Source organism: Vigna angularis, chromosome 3 (assembly GCF_016808095.1).
Source record: "Vigna angularis cultivar LongXiaoDou No.4 chromosome 3, ASM1680809v1, whole genome shotgun sequence".
Taxonomy (NCBI): domain Eukaryota; kingdom Viridiplantae; phylum Streptophyta; class Magnoliopsida; order Fabales; family Fabaceae; genus Vigna; species Vigna angularis.
This window is the reverse complement of record NC_068972.1, coordinates 20,709,248-20,733,712: the sequence shown is the minus strand read 5'-3', so window position 1 is coordinate 20,733,712 and position 24,465 is coordinate 20,709,248. Positions and strand designations below refer to the sequence as shown.

General features: G+C 32.9%; 2 protein-coding genes across 5 annotated transcripts; one reads left to right on the top strand and one right to left on the bottom strand.

Annotated features, from left to right (window-relative positions):
• Nucleotides 1-266: 266 nt before the first annotated feature.
• On the bottom strand, nt 267-5,286 carry LOC108324271 (iron-sulfur protein required for NADH dehydrogenase, mitochondrial). Of its 2 annotated transcripts, none has more exons than XM_017557177.2 (8): nt 5,085-5,286; nt 4,888-4,996; nt 4,658-4,768; nt 3,988-4,085; nt 3,676-3,802; nt 3,112-3,197; nt 2,162-2,287; nt 267-1,088 (listed from the first exon to the last, which is right to left on the bottom strand). In XM_017557177.2, the coding sequence occupies exons 1-8, from the start codon at nt 5,088-5,090 to the stop codon at nt 930-932; spliced, it is 822 nt and encodes a 273-aa protein (XP_017412666.1). In that variant the 5' UTR covers nt 5,091-5,286; the 3' UTR covers nt 267-929. The 2 variants fall into 2 exon arrangements, with proteins under 2 accessions (XP_017412666.1, XP_017412665.1); XM_017557176.2 differs by having other exon boundaries at nt 4,658-4,780; nt 5,085-5,284.
• A 7,547-nt stretch (nt 5,287-12,833) lies between these two features.
• On the top strand, nt 12,834-16,887 carry LOC108324056 (myosin-binding protein 1). Of its 3 annotated transcripts, none has more exons than XM_017556853.2 (4): nt 12,834-12,884; nt 12,990-13,093; nt 13,812-15,116; nt 15,197-16,887. In XM_017556853.2, exons 3-4 carry the CDS (start codon nt 13,943-13,945, stop codon nt 16,615-16,617), a joined length of 2,595 nt encoding a protein of 864 aa, XP_017412342.1. In that variant the 5' UTR covers nt 12,834-12,884; nt 12,990-13,093; nt 13,812-13,942; the 3' UTR covers nt 16,618-16,887. The 3 variants fall into 3 exon arrangements, with proteins under 3 accessions (XP_017412342.1, XP_052730865.1, XP_017412343.1); XM_052874905.1 differs by having other exon boundaries at nt 12,865-12,884; nt 12,995-13,093; XM_017556854.2 differs by lacking the exons at nt 12,834-12,884; nt 12,990-13,093 and adding an exon at nt 13,466-13,722.
• The last annotated feature ends 7,578 nt before the right edge of the window (nt 16,888-24,465 follow it).

The following is a 24,465-nucleotide window of genomic DNA, read 5'->3' as shown; positions in this document are numbered from 1 at the left end:
GCCTTTTCAATGCACATCTACAACACAAGATTTTTGCAACCTGATGTACAATATCGAATGATGTTAGCACGCCTCATAATAACCTAGTAACAATACATGTTGATTATTAGTGATTGTCCCACATTATAAACTTCCGAAGAGAGAATACGTACCATGAAGACCTTAATGAGAGTTTATCCATAACTTAATTCTGAAGCTTATTTAAATAAATTATATGCACTGATTTCTGCATGCTTCATTATGAAAGTAAAAAATAAACAAAAAAGTTATAGAAAGGTGATCAATCACTTTCATAAGACTCCAATATATATTGCTATAAGCAAATACATTGAACGAAACAAATTTAACATAAACAGAAGCACAATAGCAGAGGTGAAAACAACTACCCTTTTATCTTTCCTTTTTTAAGAAAAAAAATATCGTTTCCACTCTTCCAACCTTATGAAGAAGTTGAAAGCTATGTATTCAGTTTGCTTTCAATTGGTTGGTTGACCAGTGTCGTGGCAAATGTTCAACTTAAACATAGACACTGCCAAAAGAATCATAGTCAAATGACTAAGCATTATCATTTAAACTAAGCTTATTATAAATAGAGGTGACCGCTATGAGGGGTAGTTGTAAAAGATGCATATCGAATCCACCACAGATTTGAACCCAAAAAATACCTTACGTTCTTTTCAACATTCATCAGTACATTCTCCATAGTCACACCTCGTGAGATGTTCAGAAGCTTTCGGCATACCTTGCGTAGAAACTACCACAAATGCTTGGTCAAGAATTGCAGATTCTCGGTGCATTCTCTTTGACAAAATGATTCTCTAGCTATGCTATAATTCTCCAACAGTTCTAAATATAATCTGCGGCCGAAGTCAAAACCCGGATTAAAAGCATGAGGGCAATTAGTTCGATGTTTTTGGAATAAACGCATTTCACAGTATTATCTCTGGTTGGAACTGTTGTTCCTTGAGTTTCTGAGCAAGTTTTTCAGCTAACTCGCCATACGCTCTCGAAACTACTGAATCAGGTGCAGCTAACACTATAGGGTGCCCCTGATCACAAGCTTCTCTGACATTCACTTCTAGTGGTATCTGGAATAATTATTAAATTCAAAACATGTCAGAAATACCCAATAAATAAATTCGATTTGGTTAATCAGAAACCAGAAGCTTGTGGATGTACTTTACACATTAGAATAGTTAAATACTCATTCCTCATGCCCAAAGACAACAAAGATAAGTCAAAACTGATTAGTTGTCTCATAAAAGTTATAAAAAGATGGCTTAATCATCTTTGTCTCATTACTAATAAATTATTCCACAAAATCCCTCAATTTTTAAAAAGGAGGGAAACGGAACCAGAGCAGCAAGTATAACAACTAGGGACATTCCCCACCACAACAGTTCCACAGGCACCATAGGATTTGGAGATTACATAGAAGAAAGACCGAATCTATAAAAGGTGAGGATGAATGCAGTGAGATAAAAAGGCAATAGCCCATGGGGCCTCTCAGAAGCACACACTACTTTCCAATTAGCTTGATGATTTATTTTACACAATACAATTTATTACGAATGCCCATTGATAATTTATAAAATCCATTATGTCAATTTAAACAAAGGAAAGAGACATGTTATTGCAATTTTAAAAATTGAGAAACTTGATTGAACCATGGAAGGATCACATAGTTGCATTTTAAAATTGAGGGACTTGATTGAATATTTTATCAATAGAGAAACCAAACTGAACGAAATAAATAAATAATAGGACAAAAAGATACTTAAGTCTAAAAAGATCTATCACTAAGTAACTAAGGCTCTGTTCTGAAAAATTTCTCCATAGAGACTTCTAATAAAGAAAATAAGAAAAAATAAAATTAATTTGTTCATAAGTTAAATTTAACATATGCATAAGTTATATTAATCTCTCTCATATAGTTTCTCCAAATTTTTATTTTCAACTTGAGCATAAATTAATATTAATTTATGCAGAAAATAATTTAATTTTTCTCTTCATATTTTTTCTCTTTTAAAAGTCTGTTTTAAGAGGTCCGTCCAATAGACCCTAAGAAGTCTGTTCAGTTGCTTCATTCAATGAAGTCCCCATTAAACATCAACGAATTTATAATTATAAAGTAGATTCTACATACAGATCATCAACTTACCTCGCCTAAAAATTCTAATCCCATTTCAGAGGCTGTCTCGTGAGCCCCTCCTTTACCAAATATGTATGAAGGTTCGCCACAATGGGGACACTTAAAGCAGCTCATGTTTTCCACAATTCCCAAAATCTGTAAGAAAAGTTGGAATCTTCATATCATAAAAAGGCATGTTGATATATTAATGGTGGATCATGCATTTCATTCTGTAGCATGTTAGTTGGCACACTTAAGTGCTCAGAAATTAAAATGAAAAAAAAAAAAAAAAACTCAAAAAGACCTCAAACACAAACATATATGCTTCCACCAGACATTAGATACAAGATAAGCCTACCGTCTGCACTTAGACTAATTTTAGCATCATAAATAATCTCCCGAAATAAGCCAATAGGATTTCTGAAAGTATAGTATCATTCCCACACCTAAACACAACCAAATGCAGTCTATTGATTCAACAAATTGGGATTCAGACAGCTTAACAAGGATCCAGTGCTTATGTGCCACTGATATATAAACTAGGGCAAACTAGGATAACGTTAAAGCTACAAAAAAAAAGAGGCTAAAATTGTATTTTATTCAGGTCCTCAACACAGACGCTGTACGCTTCTTATAATAAGAGACACTTAACAGACGTTTCACTTGTGCCCTAAACCTATACAAGCCTGAATGCTACTGAATGAAGGCCTCCTTTAGCCAAGAGTGATTTTTGACACTATGTTTTGGCCCATTTTGCCGATCCAAAACAAATGTTTGGGTCTGTCCGTCTCGTCATTGGGCTTGCTAACAGCCACTAGCTCAAAATTCATGCAAATGATGGCACAACGCCATCTTACTATATGCCCACTGCAAATGTTAAAAGTGCTGAACATCAACATAAATGCAGACATGTATATTCTGATTCACAAAAATATTGTTATTATGCAACAAAGCAAGTATACAAAAGGGAATTATCATACCGGAACATCAACTTTATTGAACATTTTTACTCCCCTCCTGGCATCCATTAATGCAACATCTTGGGGTGTTGAAACAATGAGTGCACCTACCATACAAGCAGCCTTGACAATGAATAACCAAGAAAGCTAAATGTATGGAAACTAGTTGAAAAAAAGTCAATACAAAGGAATATTAGTAATACTGCCATAGTATAAAATATCAATATCGCTATACTTTGTTCAATTTTATCTTGATTTAGTTAAACTTAAAAATATTCTGTTTTAATGATTATAATTAAATTAGTGTGCAATTGAAAGTTTTTCAATTGAATTAAGGTAGTATGGTAAACAGGTTTAGCCACAATCTTCATGAAAGTTTAGTGGCCTATATCAGGCACATGAGAACCAGAAAGACTTAGTGCATAAAGTCAGACATAGTGAAGGTTCAAGCTATTTGCCAAAGTTGCTTTTAAATTATATTTGTTTTTATTGGTATAGCTTAAGTATTATAAACACATAATAGACTAGTTAGAATAAAAAATATATAAACAACCCCCACGGAAGGAATCATGCAGAATTAACTACCTGATAATTGCAGATTTTGAGACATAGCTATCTGGACATCACCAGTGCCTGGAGGCATATCCATTACTAGAATGTCAAGGTTACCCCAGTCAACTCCCCTTGTCATTTTCTCAAGGGCATTTGACACCTACAATAATGCAGCAATAGAAGTTCAGATAAAAAAACAATAGAAGATGGTTTTCGCAAGATCATGCATCCAATAACAAATCCTTCATAGTATATCCCAACATAAAACTTAAGTTGCAGAAGACAGTTACAGCAAGATATAATGAATGAAATGGAATAAAACAAATAAGAAAAGAAGTTACTTACCATGGGACCTCTCCAAACAATCGGGGCATCCTTATCCACAAGGAACCCTATTGACATACATTTGACCCCATAATTTTCAATTGGAATCATTTTCTTCTCTGAGAATAAATGAACAGCAAGATATTAAAATTAACTGTAATTGAAAACTGGCAGAGCATTAGCACAAAATTAAGCTTAATATATGGCTTCAACATTATCACCACCATTGGTGGAATGTGGAAACTAGAAACAAAACTTTAATTGGTATTGATAGCCACATACTGATAAGAATCTTGGGAGAACCACACTACAAAAACTACCTATTGTAGTTAAAGAGGTCAAGACCTTCCAATATGAAACTCGACCTGTATCTTGCAATTGGATAACAACCCACAATGCATTACAGCACTGACACCAATGCAGGCAGGTTGTGCACTAGCCCTTTAACTAGTCTTCGGCAAATACAGCAATGACAGCATTCCACCCATGCTGCTCGTTTGCAACTAGACATAGTGGAAGGCTGTAATACCAATTGATAACGAACCTTGGGAGAACCATACCACAAAAGCTACCTAATGTAGTTAGAGAGACCAAGATCTTGCAATGCGAGATTCTAGTCTCGTGTCTTGCAATTGAATCCTAACACATATGAAATTATCCAATATAAATTATTCTGTAAGAAAAGACATACCATGAGTGACTTCAGGCTTTGTATTGATGTTCATCATTGTGGGAATGCTGGGTCCGTACACATCGACATCAAGCAAACCAACCTTGAGCTGACACTTTCTCGCAAGTGCAACTGCCAAATTAACTGTCAATTCAATTAAATTCAAAGTTCAAACAGAACTCACTCATTCAAATCAACACAACAACAAAATTGTCAAAGATGAAATAGAAAGAAGGATAAAAGGGTTTTACCAGCAGTAGTTGACTTTCCCACACCACCTTTGCCAGAGGCAATGGCTATAGTATCCTTCACCCCATCTAAGCGAAGATGCTTTGCATAGCTCCGAATACTTCCCAGACTCTGAGCACAACAACACAATACAACCCATAACATTGAGTTAGATTCACAAATAGCCAATTCAACAATCAAGCAGTGTTCAGATCCTCACCCTCATCAATCGAGAACACAATGCACGCAACGTTGTTTCAGTGAAGTAACACCGCGCTATAAACCCTAAGAAACAAGATTGTTTGATTCTCCCATAAGGCCCTTGTCATCAATGTTACTCTTTCGTCACTTGCTTTCAGTTTTCAAGACTTGCTCTTTTCTCCACAGATCTTATTTGTGTGATTACAAAAAAAAAAAATATGACACGGAATTAAGTTATTTAGGTTTTAAATTTGTTTGATTCCTAATTTGTTTAAGTTTTTCAGTTTGGTAATTTTAATTTATTATTGCTATATTTTTATTTACATTTTTACCCCCTTTGATTTTTATAGCACTGTTTTCAAATTTCACGTGGCACTTTCAAATTTGAAAGCCTAATATTTAACGACTCAATTATATATTTCATCATTTCATATAAGATACCGTTAAATTAGTCTCTCAAAAATAAAAATTATGAAATATTTTTTTGAAATGGCATTATATCAATCACCTTAGTTCACGATAGCAAGTGTAATTTAACAGGTGTGTGGGATAAAGCTATTTGTTTTCCTATTATTCTAAGTAGATTTATTATAGTTGATTCAATGACCGAAATTGATAAGATGAAACAAAATAACATAATGTATTAATCATAACAGTATACATGATTAAATTGGAGAATTAACTAAATCTATAAATAATATTAAAATGTATTTTACGAAATACTTTTAAGACAAATAATATAAATGTAAATTCAATACCATGTTAAATAAAATATTTCATCAAGTTAAAAGGATGTGTTAATATATAATCTTTGAAAATATTTAATGCTAAATTAAATTATCATTAAAATGTGTATAAACTATGTTCATCAAACTACCAATTCATTATAAAAACATATACTAGAACCTTGAGTATTATTTAAAATTCAATCACTCCTAACAAATTTATCTTGTTTAAAACACAACTACTTATGGTTGTGATTGAGTATTTTTTGTACCAAAGACACTTTTAACTAAATATCAATATTATTTGAAAAATAGACACTCTTGGCTAAAGCCAAAAGGTTTTAAAAGAAAGTGTTCTAAAAGATCACTAAATTGTTTACTAAAAAAGAGGTTACGTTTTACTAAATATATAAGACAACTTTAATTTTTTATGTTGCTTTAAAATATGAATAATGTTGTTTCTCACCATTACAAAGGCTAAGGAAGGCTCAAAACTTTGAATTTGTTCTTGCCACATGACTTTTGTTAGCCTTTATTCTTTATAAAAAAAGTTTAATCATTTCGAACATCTCTATCTGTGTAGGGTTGTCTCAAATAGGTCCTCGTATTTATTTTTATCTCAATTAGGTCCTTATTTTTGTAAAATTGAGTCAATTAGAACCTTGTCGTTAAATTCAATAGACAACGTTAAATTTATTGAGTCGTGACATGCTGACGAAGCAAATTTTAATGACGTGACACGTGGTTGTGTAATTTATTTTATTTCAAGTTTTAAATAATTAAACCTAATTTATACTATGACTGATAACAAAATAATTAACCCTAATCTTCGTCGCCACACCCCTTCAGAACCTTGTTCAGCATTCCGTCACGCACGTTGTGTCCTCCACCAGCTTCAGCACCTTCTCCACCGTTGTTGCTCCCACCTCCGCCTCCGCTAACAGCCTCGCGTGAAACCACCATCTTCTACAGTGGTCCACGCAGAACTCCCTCCCCGAGCCTCTGCACGCCATCCTCCTCCACAACAAGCATCACAACATCATTCACGCCCAGCAATGAGGCATCTCATTGATCAGGGGATCCGTGAGCTTCACCGCCCTTGGGTTCTTGAAATCTGCGTGTAGAAAAGTTGGTTAGCCTCGGTGATGCAAACCAAGTCGTTCCCCCCAAACGCGCAATCTGCAAGGTTGTCCTCGAAGCACTCTTTTCCTAGAGAGAGGTTAGGTCGCCGGAGGAAGAGAAGAGAAGAGGCGACCGCCGGAGGAAGAGAAGAGGCGAAGCTTGCGGAGGGCAGACTCGGCGTGTAGCTGGACGATCTTGGAGTCGTCACTGATGACGGCGACCAGGTCGCCAAAGGACGCAACGACGACCTTGGTAGTAGCGGTTGTAGAGGAGCTGCCACTCCCCAATGACAGAGACATTGGCCATTGAAGGGGTGGGAAAAAGAGGGCAATGCAATTGATAGGGTTAGGGTTTGGAATTGAATCAGAGAATGAACATTGATCGATCGCGGAAGCGATTCAGAGGAATTGGGAAGAGGAAAGTCATATACTTTCTTCCTAATTTCTTAGTTAAGTGTTAAAAATGTGTAGTGGGACATGGGATTTGTGTACTTTGTTCCTAATTTCTTGAACGCTTGTCCCCAAGTTCCACTTCTTGGCCTCCAAAGGCATCTTGAAAGGTGTATTCTTTTTAGCTTGGGGATACTGTAATTCTAGTTTTCTCTATCTGGTTGAGCTTCTTAGTTCTTTGGGATGCACTTTCCAATTACCCAACAGGAAGAGGATTTACTGTTTAAGATTTGAAGATTCTGGAATATATAAACCCCTTATGTTGTATTGAATGAACGGAACTGAGGCACTAGTTGCTGATTGACATAAAAGATAAAATACTTTTTGAATGATTTGCGTGAAATCACTACAACTTCAAAAACCCTAACAGGAAGAGGACACCAAGGAAGAAGACAATGCTTTAAATTTCACCTAATGCATAATTAAATTCCACCTAATACAATCTCAGTGTGCTACGTCATTAAAATTTGCTTCGTCAGCATGCCACGACTCAATAAATTTAACGCCGTCTATTGAAATTAACGGTAAGGTTCCAATTGACTCAATTTTACAAAAATAGGGACCTAATTGAGATAAAAATAAATACGAGGACCTATTTGAGACAACCCTACACAAATAGGGATGTCCGAAAGGATTAAACCTAAAAAAAATTATATATGAAGTTTGAAAAGAAAATAGTTGTTGCACATCTTTGTAGTTGTTGTAAGAGTCTTCTTCTATTATCTTTCTTCATGCAATTAATTCATGTTCAAGCTTCAATGAGCATTAAATGAAATACATGTCTTATTAAACATGGTTATCCTTTCAAGCAACATCTTGAAAGTTGAAGAGATGAAATAGGCATTGTTGGAGTCACTATAAGAAAATTGCATATTATTGATGAGCAGAAATGTTGGTAATAGCAAAATTTCTTCGATAAATGGTGTTTATTGAAGGGCTTCCAACAGACACAAATTCATTAGTAAAGTGGTTATTGATAGACTTTATCCATGTATGCATAAAATTGTCGATAATTACTGATGACTACAAATTCGTCAGTAAATATACATAAGTAATTATCGACAGATTTTGATCATCATTAACATCCTTTAGTAAAATACGAGATTAAGTATCCTTTTTACTCCTCATTTTCCTCTTTTGTTTCCTTTATTTTTTTTTTATCTTTTTCCTTCTTTCCTCGTGACCATTGTTGGACTGTCGCGCACCACCCCCCCCTCTAGGTATCCTCCTCATCTTCTCCACCTTTAGGTCATGTCCCTCTTCCTCCTCCTTTCTCTTTCCTTTTTCCTTTTCCTCTTCCTTCATCGCTGTCTTTAACTCACGTAACCATCATCACTAGTGTCCTCCACCTACGTGTCATCAACGTCACCAACAAGCCACCATTGTCATCACTCTTGCATCATCTTCTCCTCCTCATCCACCTCCTCTTATTCTTTTCATTTCATCTTCTTTTTATTTCTTCTTCTTCACACCTATCTCTCCTTAATATAGAAAAAGTTCATAAAATTGAGATATTTTTCCCAAATTACCAATGGAGTTACCTATAGAATGAGACTGTCGGTAATTGTGATGATAAGGTACTAATATATATAACTGTCAATAATAAGAAGTGTAATTTATCAACTGATATTACTGACTAGTTTTTTTGTTGATAATTATTATAATAAGTTATTGACAAAAGTATTTGTCGATAATACTAATTATAATTTACCAGTAGATCTTTTTGACGAATTTTATAGATGAATTTCATACCGACGAAAATATCCATTGCTAAGTTGAAATGTGAAATTTGTTGAAAAAATGTCACTAAATTTCAGTTTATTGACAAATTTATTGTCATCGATAATTAACAAGATTCTTGTAGTGAGTGTATTTTCTAAATAGGACAAAAACATGGGACAATACAAAGCAAATAACATTTTAGAGTCAATAAGGAGTGCATGCAAGATGGTCAACAATGTGGAACAAGTTTAATACATCTTCCAAGAGATATTTGATGTAGACTCGTGCTCTCAATATCTTCTTGTTTAACGTGAGATGCAAATGTTCTTTGCAAATACATAATAAACATAGACAATATTTGTGAAGAATATTATGTTAAAATTTATGTTAAAATTGTCTAATTAAGGTTCATACTTATGTTAGAGAAAAGTCTAATACCCATTATTTTAATTTAAGTGCTATAAATAATAAAACATAAAATGTGATCATGTTTCATTTAAATACAATGTAAGAAACAAGTGTTTTGTGTGTCGAACAATATAAAACTTTGCATTCTTATTTTTACTTTTAATAATATGTTTGCTCAAACGATAGTCTTAAACTAATAATACTTTACGAATATTTGTATTTTTTTGTTGTATGGAGTGTCTATTTCCTACATTTGACCAAGAAGATCCAAAAAAGCATATGTCACATCAACAATCTCTTGGAAGCTAATCTATAATTGTTTTGCTTCAACAACTCTCAAGTGGTTCATTTGTTAATCCTACACAAGTCTATTTGCTTTTTATGCCTTTAAGCTTTTAAACATGTTCAAGTAAATTCACTTTGTCTAAGAAGAGATAAGTACATTCAACTACATGAATGTTGTTTAAAGGAGAGACGAACATTTAATGTGTGCATGGAGTGCATTTAATGTAACTTCTAAGTCTAAGTTTTCAAACACAAGGAAAACATTTAGGCTTTGTTCACTTGAATGGATTTGGGGGAGAGTGATTGAGGAGATTTGAAGGTAAATTTTTTTGTTGTTTATTTGAGTGAATTTGGAGGTAAATGAGAGTAGATTTGGAAGTAAATTTTTTTAATCTGTCACGTCAATCAAATCCTACACTAATTCTCAGAGACTTTACTTTCAAATTCACTCTCACTTACCTCCAAATCCACTCAAATAAACAACAAAAAAATTTACTTTCAAATCCTCTTAAATTCCCTCAATCACTCTCTCCCAAATCTATTCAAGTGAACAAGGTTTTAAGCAAATTTGAAGTTGCTCAATGACTTGAAAAGGATTTCCAACAACTTTTACACACGCACACACATTACACTAAGTTTAAGAAATTTCAAATTTTTCATTACACAATTAAGTTAGATGTGAAATGGGACATGTGTGATGATAGAAACGTGTTAAGCTTGACCAAGGTGTGTAAATGAAATAGAGTGGTGTAGGTAGATAAAATATGTAGGTAGATAATTCACTTTTTCTTTTCTTTTGTTGTTTTTATTTTTTTAATTTTCTAATTTTTATTTAAATAGAATTTTCTGAATTTTAATTTTAAATTGAATTTTGAAAGAATTAAATTTAATTAAAGAAAAGATGAAAATGATTTATTTATTTATTTTAATCCCCTCTCAAAATTACTTAAATACCTATCTTTTAGGCATTTATTTTTTTTAAATCAAATTTTATTCAATCTAATGAAATTGGGTATTCAAACTCTACAAACAGAAAATAAGCATGAAAAGTACTGAAGAAAAAACATTAGCTTAAACATGTTCATATTGCCTTATTAAGGCTTTTGCTTATCAAGCAAGGCAAGGAAAACACGTTGTGTTTGTGTCTAATCACCAGATGAATCACTTGTATTTGTCATGTTTAATACTTTGCATTATTAGACTAGACGAGACATTTTTAAGATTTATACTTTGTTATTTAAGTACCTCATCAAAATAACTTTAAATCTACTTAGTTTAACTCTAAGTTTATTTCATAATCTATATTAATTAAAATTGAAGATGAGTTTACTTTAACTAATTAATTTAGATTTTAACTAAAATTTATAATATATTATTTGTATATTACTAATATTGTTAACCGTGTCAACTTTTTAAACTTAAAATACTAAAGTAATTACATTTTTTTAAACTAATATTAATAAATAAAATTAATATGAATTTCACAATTGGATAATTGAAACTCTGTTATTAGGACTTTAGAAAATTTATAGTATAATTAATTAACATAAGATGTAATAACCAATTTAATTAGATATGATGATAACATAATTTTGTATTTGACAATTTTTTTGGTAGAGATATATATTGAATTGAATTGGGATGTATTTTTAAATTTATGATTGAATTGGATTTTTGTTATGAACTTGGATCTTATTATGTAGTATAATTTGCGAATTTATATTATATTATTTGAACATTGAGTGTGACAATTTTCTTTTAGAGATATGCCGAAGAATGTAATTTGTGGATTTTGTGAGTTAACTATGATTAGCATAACCAATATTATAACTTAAATTTCTCCTCAAAATATTAAAATCTAATATTTTAAACCTAAACTCATCCAAAATAATTTTTTTAGGGAATCAATATAGTAAAATATAGTAAGTAATGAAAGCTTGTATAAAATAGCACAATATAAACATAATAGCAAACTACAAACTACACAAAATTATAGATGAAGTAGATGTAGAAATATGTTGAGTCATTGTTTTAACATAGTAATCATACTATCATTATTTTTTATTAATTTTATAGATATTATTTATAGATTACGGGATAAAATGCTCAAAAGGAATGAAAAAAAAAAGCTTAAGAGTTATTACACGTGTCACATTGAAGTTAATCAGGATTAATTACACTATTTTTTGAAACCTAAGATAATAAATTTTAAGATTAATTGAGTTTTACCCAAAATGATTCAAACTAATTATGAAACTTCAAGTTGAGTCGAGTTAATTATCAAAGTCCACCAACCAGAATATAATCAAACACTAAATTCAATAAAGCAATGAACATTCATCCTTTCATGTATACAACTAGTTACTTTCCCAGTACATCAACTTATATATATTATTCTTTCTTTCTTTTTTTCCTTTTTTAACTTAGAGAAAAAATAAAGAAGAATGCATAGAAAAATATACCATCCATTGTTTCTGCATATTAATTTTATAAAATTTGAATTCTTATATGTTTAACATTATTTTCAAATTACATTGCTTTTAATATTTAAAAGTAAATTAAATTAATTATAATATCTCAAAGTCAAATATAAAACAAAAAAGCAATACTAAAAATTAAAAAAATCTGGATTCAATTTTACACTATCTTACTTAAACTTATTTTAATATTATAAAATTGACTTATATAGATTAATTATGTTATATTTAAATATTATAATTTAATTATATTTCGGTTTCGAGCATTAAACTACTCAATATCCTTTAAGGGAATAATTTTTCTTTGAAAATGATTGATAGCAAAGTGATCCATTGTTGCAGCTGTAAAATAGCAACGTGATGAGCAGTTGGCATGAACCCAATCCCAAAGTGCAAATATTCTTATGTATTTGTAATCAATTCTTTTTATTAATTATTTCAATTTAATCTCTATATTTTGATACATTCTTTGTTTCATCATATAACAATATAACAACAAATGAATCATCAAATTAAACCCATTCAGAGAAAAATATTTTAAGAAATTAAAATTATTTTTCAGCTGAATAGGTGACAATCAGACCGTTGGTTTCAACTGTCATTGATCAAGCGGAGAGGGAGGGACCGACTCGTAATTTCGCGCCTTATTTTTCTTCAATCTTCACTTTTTCTTACTATTTTGTTTTGTTTTTAATTTTATTGATTGATAGTTTTGTTTATTCCTTATTTTTGGAAGGAAAGAAAGACAAATTCTATGCCATCTTTGATCAGAAATTGCCTCTGTGCCTCATCCTCTCTGTTTCTCTTTCGCAGTCTGCAGAACAGGACACAACAGAACAGGTATCCTCATTTTCCAGAACCAGAAAATGTGAACAAAATATAATAAATAAATCAGGAAATTTTTGTGGATTATCCACTACTTTTTTAATTTATTTATTTCTGAAATTTGTGTCCTTTGAATTTATTTGATTTAATTCTGATAACTAAATTGCAGTTGGTAGTTGGTAATCTAAGGCGTGATGCGTTACGGTTGGGTTGGTTTCAATTCACTTTCTGATTATGTTTACGGTTACTTCATAATTTATGAGTATAGGTTGTTCGATGAGGGAAGTGTATATTTCGTTTTCATCAATCAATTACTCTATTAAATTGAAAATCTGTTCCTATTTATTTATTTGATTAATTGTTCTTTGTCGTTGTCTAAGGAGTTGAGGATTTATTAATGGCTTTGCTCAATTTGTTTGATGTTGGTTGTTGTTGTGGTTGTGCTGTCTATGATTATGGATGATGTCTGGAATTTTTCGTTGTTAAAATGGCGCGTCAACTAAATGCAATCCACCTTGCATTGTTATTCCGATTTAATCATTATACTTGAGTTTGAATCCTGAATTTTAACCATGTTAAATTTACTGTGATCTTCTTGGGTTCGAGTAGGGTTGTTTATGGAGGAAGATACATGTGTTCTTAAAGTAGAAATACTGAATGCAATTCATTTAATTTGAATTTTGATTTTAACTTTTAGAGTCTAATGGTAGTTGTTTTGTTGCCATTTTTGCAGCCTTCTAGCCTTAGCTCATCATCTATCTTGGTGAGGCAATTTTGGGCTTTGAGTTGGGTGGCTGTGATTTGATTGATGAGTTTCCCTGTCTTGTCTGAGTCTTGTGGGTTTGTAGAGCGACTGTGGTGGAGATGGCACCAAGTGGTAAGGAAACTTCATTTGTCAAAGCAAAGAGGATGAAGGGGTTCATTTCCCATCTTACATCTGCAGCTTGTGAGTGGTTATTGATATTTCTGCTGCTACTAGATGCTTTGTTGTCATACATGCTCACCAAATTTGCAAGTTATTGCCGACTGCAACTGCCTTGCTTGTTGTGTTCTAGGCTTGATCACATCTTAGGCCGTGAAAGGCCAGAGTTCTATGATAACCTGTTTTGCAGCAATCACAAATCAGAAATATCATCTCTGGTTTTGTGTCATATTCATGGTAAGGTAGCAAATGGGCATAAGATGTGTGATGACTGTCTTCTGTCAGTCAATGCAAAAACCAAGACCAATGGAAAATCTCACAGATTGTTGGTGGGTAAATTTGGGCTGGCTCTTGGTGATTCTGGTTTCAAAAGTCCATCACTAAGCAGAGATTTGTTTGCTGGCTCTAAGGGTTCAAGATTATGTACAAGACAGTGTGCTTGTTGTGGTAAGCTTTGGAAGTCAGATCCGAACTCCCCAAGATCTAAGCCATATATTCCTTTGCCATGTGCACCACGGCAAAGCCGTTTAAATCACCGGGATAACATGAGGAAAATGAGGGATAAATTTGGCGGATTAGAGGGAAAAAACTGTTTTCAGCCCTTATCTCATGTTGGGTACTGCGAGCTGAGACTGACTTCAGATTCTGAGAATGAATTTCCATTTTCTGATGACGATGATTTTAGCAACAGTAGTGTGTTTCAGGAGAACATTGAAGCCAGTAATGACCGCATGGCTCAAATTACATTACCTCCTCCCATAAAATCTATTCCAAGTAATTCAAATCCGGAAAATGGTAGTTCTGCCAAACCCATGCCCTTGTCCTCAGATCAATGTGTGGAGCCTAATGTTGGCAAATATCAAGGCGTGAATGCCAATTCTGCCGTAGAAATTAACTTGCAGCAAACAAAACAAGAGTCATTCAGTTCTGAACTGGCTGAGCTCATTTCACTGGATGAGGTTTCACCATCACCTACTGTTAGGAATGTTTCTAATAGAGAATCAGAACCAGAGGACAGTAAGATTACTTCTTCTCAGGATTCTCTTCCTGCTCCCCTATCTGAACTTATGACTTTGAATGTCACAAATGCACTTGCTGGAGCATCATCAGAAAAATGTAAGATTTCTCTTTCGCTGTATTTCAAATTTTATTATTCAAAATAGTTGTTTAACATCTGCTTTCTGAAATATTTCCAGCTGCAGATGTCGCACAAGCAAGTGATATCGGAATGGTATCTGAAAAGAATGGGGACGTTTTAGAAAAAATTGGTACAGAGGAAAAAACATCTACTGAGAGTGATCCAGTGGTATGTGATGCTGCTTCTACAAATCCTAGTCAAGAGAACTCAAGCAACATGAATAAATTCTCTGTCGTCACTGAGGAAAGAAAAGAAACTGAATTTGTCATAAACCAACCAACCACCGAGGAAGTAAATACCATCAAGGAGGAAGTGGAGCAATCACCATTAGATAATTCTGCTCCTAATGGGTCTAACTTATCATCACCGTTTCCTATTAATCATGTTGACTTGCCTGAGATGCATACTGAGGATTCTAGTTCAAATGGAATTCAGGTACTTAAAAAGTCATCCTCGGTGGAATCTGGTCTTGAATCTCTGGATGAAAGCAATATTGGTGAAATTGAAGGAGAGTGTTATGCTGATAGATTGAGGAGACACATTCATTATTACAGGCAATGCTTGGATTCTTTGAATAAGGAACTGGAGGAAGAAAGAAACGCCTCTGCTGTTGCTACAAATGAAGCAATGTCTATGATTACAAGGTTACAGGAGGAGAAAGCATCACTGCAGATGGAGGCTCTTCAATATTTAAGAATGATGGAAGAGCAAGCAGAATATGATAAAGATCAATTGGACAGAGTTAATGATCTACTCACTGAAAAGGAAAAGGATTTACAAGATTTGGAAGCCGAGCTAGAATTTTATAGATCAAGCATGCCGAATGTTGAACCTATGGTCCACAATATGCATAAGGAAAGTTGGGATTTGAGAGGAGAAAAGGCCACAACACAAAATACTAGTGTGCCTAACATCCTCAGAAAATTTTCCAGTTCAAAGAATCTTGAAGTATCCAGAGTTGGCGATGAAGCTAAGACTGGTGGAACCTTCATTTTAGAGTTTGAAGAGGAAAAGGAATACATTTCTCAATGTTTGAAAAACTTGGAACAGAGAGTTTACCAAATTAGTTTGCATGCATCTAATGATAGACATGAGAAACTTGAAGTCAGTAGTAAATCAAATCAACAAGGAGCTTCTAATGTTGAAGGGCATCAATTAGATGACCATGAAGAGACTGACCTGTCCACACAGAAAAACACTAAAATGTTGAATGGAAATCATATTGATAAGGATGGATCAGCTGTAGAAAACAATCATTCCACGTCTCCCGGACCAACAATCTCCACACCTAGAAGAGATTTTGAGTTGGTTGTTCTAGAAAATGAAATATCGGATCTTAATGATCGGTTAGAAGCACTTGAACTTAATCATGAACTTCTTGAGCACCTAACAAATTCTCTCAATACCAATGATGGAAAACTATTTATCCAGGACATAGCTCGTCGATTGCGTGAGCTACGCAAAATTGGAATAAGATGAAGACGGTAAGCAGTCAAACAGAAGTGTTTTTAGCTCTTCCTTTACTTTTAGGCACAAATAAACTTTCATATAGCATATAGTATAAAACATGTTGTACCAATGGAGATGATATGAATCCTCCCATAATTTTCCGAATTTGCTTTGACAATTATATGCTTGTGCTATTTCAAAACATGTAACCAATGCTGGACATGCTTGTTAGCCAGGCATGGAGTCGCTCAAAATGATTATGGATGCCTATGAATAGATTTTACAATTTTGTAAGTCTCATTTACTTGTTAAACTCTGCTTCAAATGTTGATCTTGATTTAAATTCTAATGACAAGATCAAGTTTTGTAATGTCCAATGTAATTTGTAGAGGGTTATAGCTGTTGAGTTCTCAGTTCTGCTTTTTTGGTGTTGATTTCTCAGTTCTGTTAGGTCCTTCAACTGGATCTTGTGATTCTCAACTTTTAAAGTCCGGATTCCTTAATGTGTTAGCATGTTAACTTTTCCTTTTATATCTGTTATTTTGCTTGTGCATCATTTTGCATGAATAACTTGAGCATCTGATATAATCTGTTACCGAGAATCATTTGCACACTCCAAACCTTTATTTTTTAAATCAGAATATTTTTACAAAAATTATGGGGTCAAATTTTATTTTATTTTATCTCAAGTCATTTAATAAATTTTTTAAAGCAAAAAAAAAATGTGGACGTTAGCAATGACCATTGAAAATGTAGTATAATCAATAAAAGATACTCCAACTCAATTTTTCTTTTACAATATTATTTTAACCCTTCACTGACTATATATCTATATACCTGTACTTGGGAAAACATGCCTCCATAGTCAATTCCTTTTGTGTTGCTTATGATGGATAACAATATCTATTATATATGAAAAGTGTAACAGTGAATATCATTAAATGATTGGTTGGAGCTTGAGAAATGGGTTAAAACTAATCAGCTAGACTTAACACGGCTCTTGCCCAATGAGCTATTTGCTCGCCAAAGTAGTTTGCATAACTTAGAATTCATGACAGATGGGTGGATTTGTTTCCAGCGCTGCGCTTGAGAGCGTGTTTTTCTCCATTCTCATATAAAAACCAAAGTTACCAAGCCAACAATGCACCCACGGATACCAATTGAACCATACTTACCAACTTTGAAGCAATTACAATAACAAAACCTAATCACATATAACAAAACCTAATCACATATATCAAAACTAATCACCACAATCATCCACTCAACATAATACCAATTCACATTCTCAAACTAGCCAATTCATATTACACATCAAAATCAATGAACCTAAATCAACACTAAATCATAGTTTCATACCCAAGCATATTTAATATATAACTAACTTCTCTTACCTGACCTTACTTTTGAGTACAAAACACAATTTTATCAGCCTAGCACTCCTAACCACATAGAAGAGAATATTTGCACAAAGAAGACTCACAACAATGATATGATCATACTCCAACAATCTTAATTGAACATAGATTCATCTAAAGCTTTGAGATGACACATGCAGTCCCTAAACCTCACACATGCATTACAAAATCCAAAAAGACTCTATAAAAACAAAGGTTTAATACCTATTTTGGTCCCTCGATTCGTAACGTTTGTTCAAATTGATCCTACCTTTTTTAAAAAGTTCTAAATTGTTTCATATTGTGTAAAACCAGTTCAAGTTGGTCATTTTTGCTAACAACGTTAAAAACTCTAATGGTGTAACTACCTCTTGGCCAAAACTAAATGAGTTGTCCATTTCTTCATTGTGTGGCACGCTGAGGTCAAATGAGGTGTCAATTTTAAAAATAAAACTTAATGACGTGAGGTCAAATGAGGTGCCACTTCTTCATTATGTTTCAAATTTTACAAATTTTAGGGATTTCAGATTAGGGTTTTGAATCAGGGTTGATTTCGCATTTTGGGGTTCTTTCCTTTGTTTGCGAATTGGGTTTCTTTTTCTTGGGTTGATCTCGTGTTTTGGGTTTTGGTGTTCATGATCTTGCAATTTGGGATTTTCTGTTCTTGCTTTCTCAAATTTCGAATTTGGGATTTGTGGTTTGCAAGTTGTTGAATTGGACTTTTGGGATTCCTACTTTTACGTTCTTGATTTTTTAGTGGTTTGATATTGCAATTTGAGGCTAGGGTTTGAATTAGGATTCTGGATTTTTGCTTGGAGGATGATGACTGTGAATTTGGGTTTTCTTTGTTTTTTTTTTTCGTTTCTGTTCTTAGATTGAAGACGTTGATAGTGGTTGCCCGAGTTGTGGCGGGGGAGGCGAGGGCGACCATGGAGTGTTGCAGTGACATTGAAAACTCTTTCTTTGGTTGATGTTCCCTTACTTAAAGTTCTGCATCTTTGCTGTATTGAGATTTTAGATGGAGATCTTCAACAAATTCTTTTTTCTTCATTGCATTGGGGAAGGGGAAAATAATTGAAGAGGTAGAAGAAGAAAATAGGAAGAAGACCAATTCGGAAACCAATTTCAGCAATTATTCAACTCCAAATTTCCAAGTTATTAACTTTTATTTGTAAAATTTACACCTTAATTGACCTCGGTGCGCCACGCAATAAAAAATATGAAACAATTTTGAACTTTTTAAAAAAAGTAGAACAACTTTAAACAAACGCTACGAATCGAAAAAGTAAAATATGTATTAAACCAAAAATAAAAAAATGAATGTCATCTATTCGAGGTATAAAGATATATTTTTTCACTAAGAATCATATGTTATAATATTGAAACAAACGAAAGATGAAATAAAAAATATATGAAAAAAGATAAAGAAATTTTTTTCAAAAGAGAAGTTTTATATAAAAAAACTCATTAATAAGAATCTCTATTTATAATATAAATTTTTATTAATAAAGTAATTGAGTATGACCACTAATACTCATTCTGATTTTTTACATCCTTACATCTATCTACAACTAAAATTTGAATTAATATCACTTATGAGACTTAATATTTTAAAAAAACAAGAATTTAACTAAATTTTTTAAATTAAAAATGATTTTTATTTTCTTTCAAATCGGAAAGAATTGTTTGTAGATGTGATAAAGGCCAGACTAGGGATGACAAAATAATCCGTTCTCGCGGATATCCGCGGATAAAACCCGCGACATATAATTAATACCCGCAAATATTACTATTCGCGGGTTGTAGGTAGCGAGTGTTTTAATACTCGCTTATAAACGGTCGGGTACGAGTATTATACTATCCGTACTCGCGGATATCCGCTACCCGCAAAAAATAAAAATAAAAATTTAATTTATATTTTATTAAGTTAAATTTAATTAAAATTAACATTAATTTATATTTTATAAGGTTAAATTTAATTAAAATTAAATTTTAATTCATATTTAATTTAATTTATATTATATTTTATATATTTTTTGTAATTTTAATTAAATTTTATTTTAATAGTTTATAAAAATATATATATTTTTTAAATATTTGCGGGTATCCGTGAGTATTCATGGATATTTGCGGGTTTTAAAATATCCACGGATGTTTTTTAAGCTAGTATCGGTGTGGATAGCAAGTCGAGTAACAGATGAATTCTTTTTGTTGGATCGAATTGTGGGTAGGCACTATTCGCATCAGACCCGACCCGTTGTCATCCCAAGGTCTAATTTGTTTTTCGTTCATTTAAAATATGAGTGAAATCATACTACACTAGTACAGCAGAAGCAAATGGCCTCGGTTGTTTTTGGTCATAGGCCCCGGTTTAGAAACCGAGGCATATACGAACGAGGTAAAAAGTCTTCTTTTTATGCCTCGGTTATAAAAACCGAGTTAGTATCTTGTCTTATATTGTCTCAGTTTAAACCTGAACCGAGGCAGTAAAGTATTTTTTTTTTTTTGCCACATCGTGGAGTACAGGGAAGATTTTTTTTCTGGACATTGTGGAGCACAGGAAAGCAGAAGTGGGAAGCAGCGATGGGATGCAGAAGTGGAGCACAGGGAAGCAGAAGTGGGAAGCTGGAGACGGTTCCGTCTGAAACTGACGAGATCACGGTGCTCTCCACCAGCGGGGACTACGGCAACGTGTGTTCAATCCTGAACGCGCAACGTGTGTTCAATCCCTTCATCCCTTCATCCCTTCATCACCTGAAAACACCAGAAAACAGCCCAAGCTTCCGTGTGTTCAATCCCTTCATCACCGAAAATCACCCAAGACCAACCAAGAGTTTCAGCAAAAAATAAAAGTTCAAAATCAAACAAAACAACCTAACACCAAAAATACTTCCCCTCTCCAAAGCTTCAAACTTTTATCGATTCAGTGTCCAGCCAAACCCCAATACACGACGGTGGTTGTCGGTGGTCGATGAGAAGAACAGGCGGCGGTGGTTGATGAGAAGAACAGGCGGCAATGGTGGAAAATGAAGGCAAGGACCAATGGCGACGACGGTAGTGGTGGACTTGGTAGTGGCGACGGCGGGGAGGCAAGGACCAGTGACGACGATGAAGAACAGGCGAAACCACGACGCCAGAGGTTGAGCCAGCGGCGGTGGTGTGGCGTGGCGGCCGAAGCAAAAAGCAGTGGTGAACTGCGAGCAGAGAGGTTTTGCGGGAAGAGAGGTTTTGCGGGAAGGGAGACGGGTGCGGTGGTGCGGTGGTGCGGTGGCAGGGGGAACTGAGACGACGGGGCGGTGGTGCGGTGGCGTGGCGGCCGAAGCAAAAACCAGTGGTGAACAATGAGCAGAGAGGTTTTGCGGGAAGGGAGGTTTTGCGGGAAGAAGAATAGTGAAACTAAAAAAGTTTTGATCTTTAACCCTAAAACGAGGCAAATATAGGCCTCGGTTAATTTCCAACCGGTGCAGTATACCTTTTTCAAAAGCGGATTTAAAAGAACCGGTGCAGTATACTTTTTTTCAAAAGCGGGGTTAAAAGAACCGGTGCAGTATACCTTTTTTAAAAACGGGTTTAAAAGAACCGAGGCATATAGTGTCTCCAAAATTACATTTCTGCCACCGCATTTTTATATGCCTCGGGTCTTCAAAAACCGAGGCATAATACACGATTTCAAAACCCTATTTTTTACTAGTGCTAATTCAAATCAAATTTAAAAAAATTCGTTGTGTTAGGTCGAGTAGTTCATTTTACTAGCTGTATAATTGAATTGTGCTAAAAGAAACTTTATAAGATTAATAAAAAGAAGTTTAATTTATGTTATAAAGTCATCTATATTTTCTTAAGAAAATTTGTCAGAAACATTTTTTATTATTACGGTTTGAATGGATTTCTTCCTAACTAATTTTGAAGGAGAAAAATAAAAAGAAGGAAAATAAAATAAAATAAATTTCTTTGTAAACTAAAAATGAAGATTTATAAAAGATACACAAGATAATTTGGACCAATGAACTTCTGTCTAGAAAAATAATAATTTCATAGTTTATTGTTATTTTGGAAATATTTATGGAGAATTTTGTTGTATAAAGTAAAAACAACTATAGGTTAAGTTTGTGGTTCTGAATGAGATAGCTGGGACTACCCATTAATCCCAAAAAAGAATCATCACTATGTGCAAACTTATTAGTAGATAGATCTGAATTTCGAAATCCTGAAAGACTTTTCAAGACTGAATGTGTTCATAACCATACAAAAATATAGAATAATATTACAAATCTTAAAGTTTTTAAACTTATCATTCATTGATTTAATTCTTTAATGAGTTATGTAAAATGTTTTTATATTTTACCTCCTTGTTGAAGTTATAATATTTTATACCATATTTGTTGCTAAAAAACCTATCTAGTATCATTCTTCTAACAATGAAAAACACCACATATCAGCTAATATAAAAAACAATAAAAAATATAAATGAAGAAAATAAGCACGTGATCTAATAAAGTGAGATGATGCCCAAATTGGAAAAGATTGTAATGCACCAGAAAAAGAAAAAACCATAATTGGAAATTGAAATGTTCTCACACTTTGCAAAAGTAGCATCTCAAGCTAAAATCCTGCCATGCATCATGTGTGTTAGAACTTTTAGTAATGTATTTTCCAATGGTCTCATTTTTAATAATTATTAAAATATAAATTAATAGTTATAAAATTTAAACAGGTTTAATTATATTGATAAGTAAATGGTAAAATTAAATTTACACCATTTCCCAAATATACAACTTAGTTTAAAAATTCCTTATTTTTATGATTGTGGTTGTGCATTAATTTATATATAAATTAAATATAATTAATAACTTAATATATATCTCATTTTTTATCTAAACTAAAATTTTTCAATATTATATTCAAAATTAACTTTTAACTGAACAAAATAAGATGATAATATTTAAAAAAAATCAAATGGACGTAAAAAGTAAAATACAAGAACATTATTACAAGAGGTTGCACTCACTTATAACCCTAAGATTATAAAGTGACAAATAGACAAATTTCAAAATTAATAAAAGAGAAAAATTACAGTGAATTTATAAACACATTTAAATATTTAATATATCAGTGAATTTAAATTCTTGGACCACTTTGTTGAAATCTGCATTTCTATCTGAAAAAAAAATTAAATTAATATTAACTTATTAAGAAAACTTTATAAAATATCTCATTTATCCTAATAATCATAAGATTGAAGAAAAGTGAATAACTTTGTCTCTTCCTCAAACTCATCTACGCCCATGGTTGAGTTGAAAGTGGAATGCAATGCTCTCAGTGCATGCATATTCCCAAAGTCAACAATTTCTTCTCGAGTTTTCTCGTTCCAATCATACGTTTTATGTTTAGTCAATTTATTTTTCTAAAATATCTTTTTGTCGCCATACATTATCAATTCTTCCTTTTGTCTTTCTTATTTTATTATCCTTTAATATCAAAATCACTTTATTTCATTTTTAAAGACCTTTTAAATACAAAAACAAAATTAAAATTTTGTTTGGGATGAAAAGTATATAAAAATAATATTAAAATAAAAATACTTAAAACTGAAAACATATTTAAATCCAGTCATTTACTTATAGGTTTTAAAGTTTTAAAAAATATTCTTAAATTTATATATTTTGTACTTTCTCTGGTTAAGTTGATTTATAGGAATAATTTATTGCTTTACGATGAGTTTGGTAAGTCTTCTCGTCTGAATTTTAAGCAGTTTTTACATTAATTAGTTGGTTTTCAACTAGTTGGTATGAGGAGCTTCTCTGTTTCTAAACTATTCGAATTGTACATGTAAAATGTACTTCAATACTAAACTCAGTCAATGACCAAGTCAAAAAGCATTAGCTACTATGATGCATGTGTTGTACACAGATATGAAAGTCAGACTTTAGACTTTTATTTCTAATAGTTGTTATAGATTTTTACCTTTTGGTGGTCTAATCACGACCCAATCACACCTTATAATCAGTAGTAGTACTTCTAGATGAAGGGTTCTTCATGGCTTGAGTCTCAGGTCAAGGCTTGAGGAAACCTTCCAAAGTGGTTTTCTTCATGTGGTTAAAGACCCAGATTCTGTTTTCTATTTTCTATTTTCTTTCTTTTTCTTAAAATTCAACTTTGGCTTTTGAATTTCATGAAAAACCTACAAAACAAGTAAAATTGGGGTGATAAAGACACACACACACACACACACACACATAATCAGTAGTAGTACTTCTAGATGAAGGGTTCTTCATGGCTTGAGTCTCAGGTCAAGGCTTGAGGAAACCTTCCAAAGTGGTTTTCTTCATGTGGTTAAAGACCCAGATTCTGTTTTCTATTTTCTATTTTCTTTCTTTTTCTTAAAATTCAACTTTGGCTTTTGAATTTCATGAAAAACCTACAAAACAAGTAAAATTGGGGTGATAAAGACACACACACACACACACACACATATATATAT